Source organism: Ambystoma mexicanum, chromosome 14, assembly GCF_040938575.1.
Source record: "Ambystoma mexicanum isolate Mex_15411 chromosome 14, UKY_AmexF1_1, whole genome shotgun sequence".
Taxonomy (NCBI): Eukaryota; Metazoa; Chordata; class Amphibia; order Caudata; family Ambystomatidae; genus Ambystoma; species Ambystoma mexicanum.
In genome coordinates, this window is record NC_090940.1 from 625520894 (window position 1) to 625526893 (window position 6000).

At 50.8% G+C, this 6000-nt stretch overlaps 1 protein-coding gene across 1 annotated transcript in view; it reads right to left on the reverse strand.

The window, feature by feature from the left end:
- Positions 1–2883, reverse strand: part of CCDC198 (coiled-coil domain containing 198) — a 98478-nt gene extending 95595 nt beyond the window's left edge. Inside the window, exon 1 of the mRNA XM_069638079.1 lies at positions 2542–2883. Coding sequence (XP_069494180.1) covers positions 2542–2746 — 205 coding nt within the window. The 5' untranslated portion in view covers positions 2747–2883. The remainder of the gene's footprint in view (positions 1–2541) is intronic.
- Positions 2884–6000: the final 3117 nt, after the last annotated feature.

A 6000-nucleotide genomic window follows, 5' to 3' on the forward strand; every position in this document is an offset into this window, starting at 1 on the left:
CCGTGCACGCTTGAGCGCCCCTACACAAGAGGGTGCGCGGATCAGCACAAACACACTCCCCGGGGAAGGGCACTTATTAACTAGGACACACAGCACCTGCTGGAAATGCTCGTGAGGGGGGCGGGGGGGGGCACACCACTGAACGCATACCATAGTCAACGTTGCGGGCAGCCCAGATTGGGTCCTGAATCTATTCACACCGAGGAGAAAGCGCAGTTCTAGGCGCTATAATTAAACGAGCTGGTTTTCTACAAGGTACTTACTCATTGTGTGGAGGGGAACGCCTACACTTGCACTTCCATGAAGTCTGGCCCCAGCCAGGCCATTTTCGCAATACTTGTTTTGTCTTCGTAGTGAAAGAAGCGTAAATGCCCCCGTTACTTACATTTGTAGCTCTTCGTAACCAGGACTCATGTCTGGCAGAGAGTCTCCCAGGACCCCCCTTGTCATTTGCATATTATATCACAATCCTCTGGTGGTGACATCCTAACGGGCCTATATTAATCCTCTGGTGGTGACATCATAACTGGCCTATTATATCACAATCCTCTGGTGGTGACATCCTAACGGGCCTATATTAATCCTCTGGTGGTGACATCATAACTGGCCTATTATATCACAATCCTCTGGTGGTGACATCCTAACGGGCCTATATTAATCCTCTGGTGGTGACATCATAACTGGCCTATTATATCACAATCCTCTGGTGGTGACATCCTAACGGGCCTATATTAATCCTCTGGTGGTGACATCATAACTGGCCTATTATATCACAATCCTCTGGTGGTGACATCCTAACGGGCCTATATTAATCCTCTGGTGGTGACATCATAACTGGCCTATTATATCACAATCCTCTGGTGGTGACATCCTAACGGGCCTATATTAATCCTCTGGTGGTGACATCATAACTGGCCTATTATATCACAATCCTCTGGTGGTGACATCCTAACGGGCCTATATTAATCCTCTGGTGGTGACATCATAACTGGCCTATTATATCACAATCCTCTGGTGGTGACATCCTAACGGGCCTATATTAATCCTCTGGTGGTGACATCATAACTGGCCTATTATATCATAAACAGAGAGTGTGGAGTCACGAATAGGGTACCTGTGCACTATTTATTACTAAGAAGAAGTGTGAGCAGCTATCCAATTCCCACCAACCAATTCACACAGGCTGGTACTAAGTTAACAGTTATATGGTAAAGAAGGGTAGGATTGCGCTTGAAACACGTGTCAGCTATTTCTCAATCTACCTCATTAAAATACTGTACCTTGATTGCTGGTTGTTGTATTATAATGGTGTCAAGCGCAATCCTACCCTTCTTTACCATGTAAATATTATATCATAATCTTCTGGTTATGACATCCTAACTGGCCTATTATAATCCTCTGGTGGTGACATCGTTCCTGGCTATTATATCATAATCCTCTGGTTGTGACATCATAACTGGGCTATTATACATTACTCCTCAGGTTGTGACATCATAACTGGCCTATTATATCATAATCCTCTGGTTGTGACATCCTAACTGGGCTATTATACATTACTCCTCTGGTGGTGACATCATAACTGGCCTATTATATCATAATCCTCTGGTTGTGACATCCTAACTGGCCTATTATATCATACTCTTCTGGTGGTGACATCATCACTGGCTATTATATCACAATCCTCTGGTTGTGACATCATAACTGGGCTATTATATCATACTCCTCTGGTTGTGACATCCTAACTGGCCTATTATATCATCCTCTGGTGGTGACATCATCACTGGCTATTATATCATACTCCTCTGGTGGTGACATCATAACTGGCCTATTATATTATACTCCTGTAGTGCTGACATCATAACTGGCCTATTATATCATCCTCTGGTAGTGACATCATCACTGGCTATTATATCATACTCCTCTGGTTGTGACATCATAACCGGCATATTATATCATAATCCTCTGGTTGTGACATCCTCACTGGCCTATCATATCACACTCCTCTGGTGGTGACATCCTCACTGGCCTATCATATCACACCCCTGTGGTGCTGACCTCCTCACTGGCCTATCATATCACACCCCTGTGGTGCTGAACTCCTCACTGGCCTATCATATCACACTCCTCTGGTGGTGACATCCTCACTGGCCTATCATATCACACCCCTGTGGTGCTGACCTCCTCACTGGCCTATCATATCACACCCCTGTGGTGCTGACAACCTCACTGGCCTATCATATCACACTCCTCTGGTGGTGACCTCCTCACTGGCCTATCATATCACACCCCTGTGGTGCTGACATCCTCACTGGCCTATCATATCATACTCCTGTGGTGGTGACATCCTCACTGGCCTATCATATCACACCCCTGTGGTGCTGACCTCCTCACTGGCCTATCATATCACACTCCTCTGGTGGTGACATCCTCACTGGCCTATCATATCACACCCCTGTGGTGCTGACCTCCTCGCTGCCTTTGTGCATTGTCATCCCACAGCTGGCTGGGTCATTTCTCACATGCCATGCTCTCTTGGGTTACCTGCAGGGCCTCTTCCATGCAGCGTCTCCCTCAGAGGAGGGAGTGTCTTCCTCGGCCACGGGGACTCAGCAGAGGGCGCACCCCTCGTCTCCAGCCTTCCAGTGAATCCAGTGTCGGAGCTGAAGGGAGAGGCGCCATGTTCTTGGGTTTGGGCGGGCGTCACCTTGGTCACTTTTTGGGTTGCCCTGGAGTGGTTGGATCCCATTATCAGAAGTTGGAGCCTTCACAGATGATGGCGGCCGCTGCCCTCTTGACATGGGTCCTCTAGTTTGAGTGGACGGCAGTTGCACAGTTCCAGGGTGCCCAGCATGGCACAGGGTGTCCTCCCAGTCCTGCGGCGCAGGTAGCAGAAGTCTGGTTCCCACAGCCCTCCCCCAAGAACACTGCGCTACAGCGAACCGGTTAAACATTCACCTGGAAGCACAAGAAAGAATGCAGAGGAAGGGAAGGCTCACACAGGAAATGAATCTTGCAGCCCCCCTGGGGGGTGAATTCCAATGCACGACTAGATATGTATGTGTACGGGAGAGCTCGCTGGCAGGCGTTCTTTTCTGGGTCCCCAATGTGAGTTTAGTTAAATGTAGGGGGCTTTATTTGAACATGGTGGGTACGGCAACATTAGCCCGCCAGGACTGTCAAAAGGAGGAACGTACCTTTTATTTGGTAAATGGCAACTCCCAGAAGATCTGGGTCTAGGTTCTATATGTATCCCCTGCGGTCCCCAGGACTGAACGATGAACTCAGGAATGAAGCCCTCAAAAGGGGAACAGCATTAATGTCCAGTTACACAGGTGTACACTCCAAGGTTTCCAGCAAGCACCCTGTTATCAAAATCACCTTTATTCACTCTTAGCTTCCCAGGTAACAACACTTTCCACTTTGGGACAAGTAGACTCATATTTTCTTTGGATAAGGGACTGTACGCACAGAACGCACATACACATAAAACACACACACATGCATGAACCAGACACACACACTCAGAATCAAACGTGTGTACTGTGTATACGTGTGCTTACAGATGGAAGCAGTGCTGGAAATAGAAGAAAATGTACCCGGGCAAACCCCCTCCAGTTAGCGGTGGGGTGTCCTGAGTCAGGGAGACAGGGCTGAGGAGCGTGGGCGGAGTCATGACAGGTGCTAGACATATAAAACGTTTAAAAACACGGGGGATTCAAATAACACTGCTTTACAGAGTGCTTGAAACATGCACAAATCACATAGTAATCTAACCTGAGGATGTATCAAATTGTTACAGTACAATGTTGAGCGAAAAGAAGAGTTACTCATTGGAGTGAATATTGTGCTCCTAGTTCATACTTCCCATTCCCATTACTGTATGGGCGTCTCCAAAAGGGTATGGGACTGGAGCCTTTTGGACATTTAGGGCCTCATTACACAGACGGCGGTGGACCAAGGTGCTATTAGCACCTTGGTCCATGCCGGTAAAATACCGGCACCGCCTTGGTGGAAAGGGGAATTACCGCCCTATTCCTAGGTTGGTGGGGCGGTAATTCCCCCTTCCCCCATTGCCCTTCCCCATTCCCATTTTTGCCCCATAGGGCATAATGGGAATGGGGAAGGTGCTAATTACGGCATCGCAAATTGCGGTACCGTAATTAGCTCCCTGGTCCCTTTGCGGGTTGGTTTTTAACGCCTGCAAAAAGCAGGCGTTAAATTCCCCAACCCGCAAAGGGACCTCGTAGTAAGGCGGTAAGGTTTTACCGGTACCGGTAAAATACCGGTACCGGTAAACCCTTACCGCCGTCCGTGTAATGAGGCCCTTAATCTTTAAAGTGGTTGTACACGAGGGCGCGACCCCAGGCATATCTACTCAACCCTGGCTCTGCACTCTAGCACCCCACCTCAGTCCCCCCTTTTGGGGTCTTATCCCGGACGCCAGCTGGATTGGAGTCTCCATAGGCTGTGGCATGGCATGATTCAGCAGAGTAGGCATTGGCTCCTGTGCTGTTGAGGTGGCGGTGGTGCTTTCCGGACTTGCAGCAGTAATGGTATGGGTGCCAGTGCTGGAGGAGTTTGCCCGTGGGGCAAGGGTGCAGTGTTTGGTGCTGTGCTGGCTTTTGGCAGCACTCTTTGGTTCCCGGACTCTGTTGGCCACGCCCCCTGCATATATCTGACCAGCATTCACCCAGCAGCTATGAAGCCCAAGGCGGGGCAGGTGCACAGTGTTTGGCACCGTTCTGGCCCTTGGCAAAACTCTTAGGTTCCCGGACTCTGTTGGCCACGCCCCCCTGCATATATCTGACCAGCATTCACCTCGAAGTGGGACAAGGGAGCGGTGTTTGGCGCCGTGCAGGCCCTTGGAAGCACTCTCTGGTTCCCAGCACTCTTTGGTTCCTGCACTCTGTTGGCCACGCCCCCTGCATATATCTGACCAGCATTCACCCTGCAGCGGTGAAGCCCACGGCGGGTCAAGGGCGTGGTGTTTGACACAGTGCTGGCCCTTCCCAGCACTCTTTGGTGCCTGCACTCTGTTGGCCATGCCCCCTGCATATATCTGACCAGCATTCATCCAGCAGCTGTGAAGCACACGGCGGAGCAGTTGCACCGTGTTTGGCACCGTTCTGGCCCTTGGCAAAACTCTTTGGTTCCTGGACTCTGTTGGCCACGCCCCACTGCATATATCTGACCAGGATTCACCTCGAAGCGGGACATGGGAGTGGTGATGGGCGCCGTGCTGGCCCTTGGCAGCACTCTTTGGTTCCCGGACTCTGTTGGCCACGCCCCCCTGCATATATCTGACCAGCATTCACCTCGAAGTGGGACAAGGGAGCGGTGTTTGGTGCCGTGCAGTCCCTTGGAAGCACTCTCTGGTTCCCAGCACTCTTTGGTTCCTGCACTCTGTTGGCCACGCCCCCTGCATATATCTGACCAGCATTCACCCTGCAGCGGTGAAGCCCACGGCGGGTCAAGGGCGTGGTGTTTGACACAGTGCTGGCCCTTCCCAGCACTCTTTGGTGCCTGCACTCTGTTGGCCATGCCCCCTGCATATATCTGACCAGCATTCATCCAGCAGCTGTGAAGCACACGGCGGAGCAGTTGCACCGTGTTTGGCACCGTTCTGGCCCTTGGCAAAACTCTTTGGTTCCTGGACTCTGTTGGCCACGCCCCACTGCATATATCTGACCAGGATTCACCTCGAAGCGGGACATGGGAGTGGTGATGGGCGCCGTGCTGGCCCTTGGCAGCACTCTTTGGTTCCCGGACTCTGTTGGCCACGCCCCCCTGCGTAAACTAGCCCTGCTACTAATACTGGATTTATCCGCTGCCTTCGACTTGGTCAACCACCAAATCCTTTGTCATCACCTAAAAACTGCAGCCCATTTTTCTGACAATGCCACAAACTGGATCAAATCATTCTTGGACAATAGACATATGAGGGTATTCTCCCCCACCTCCTCTGCTGACCCTGCGCAAGTCCCTTGCGGGGTCCCTCAA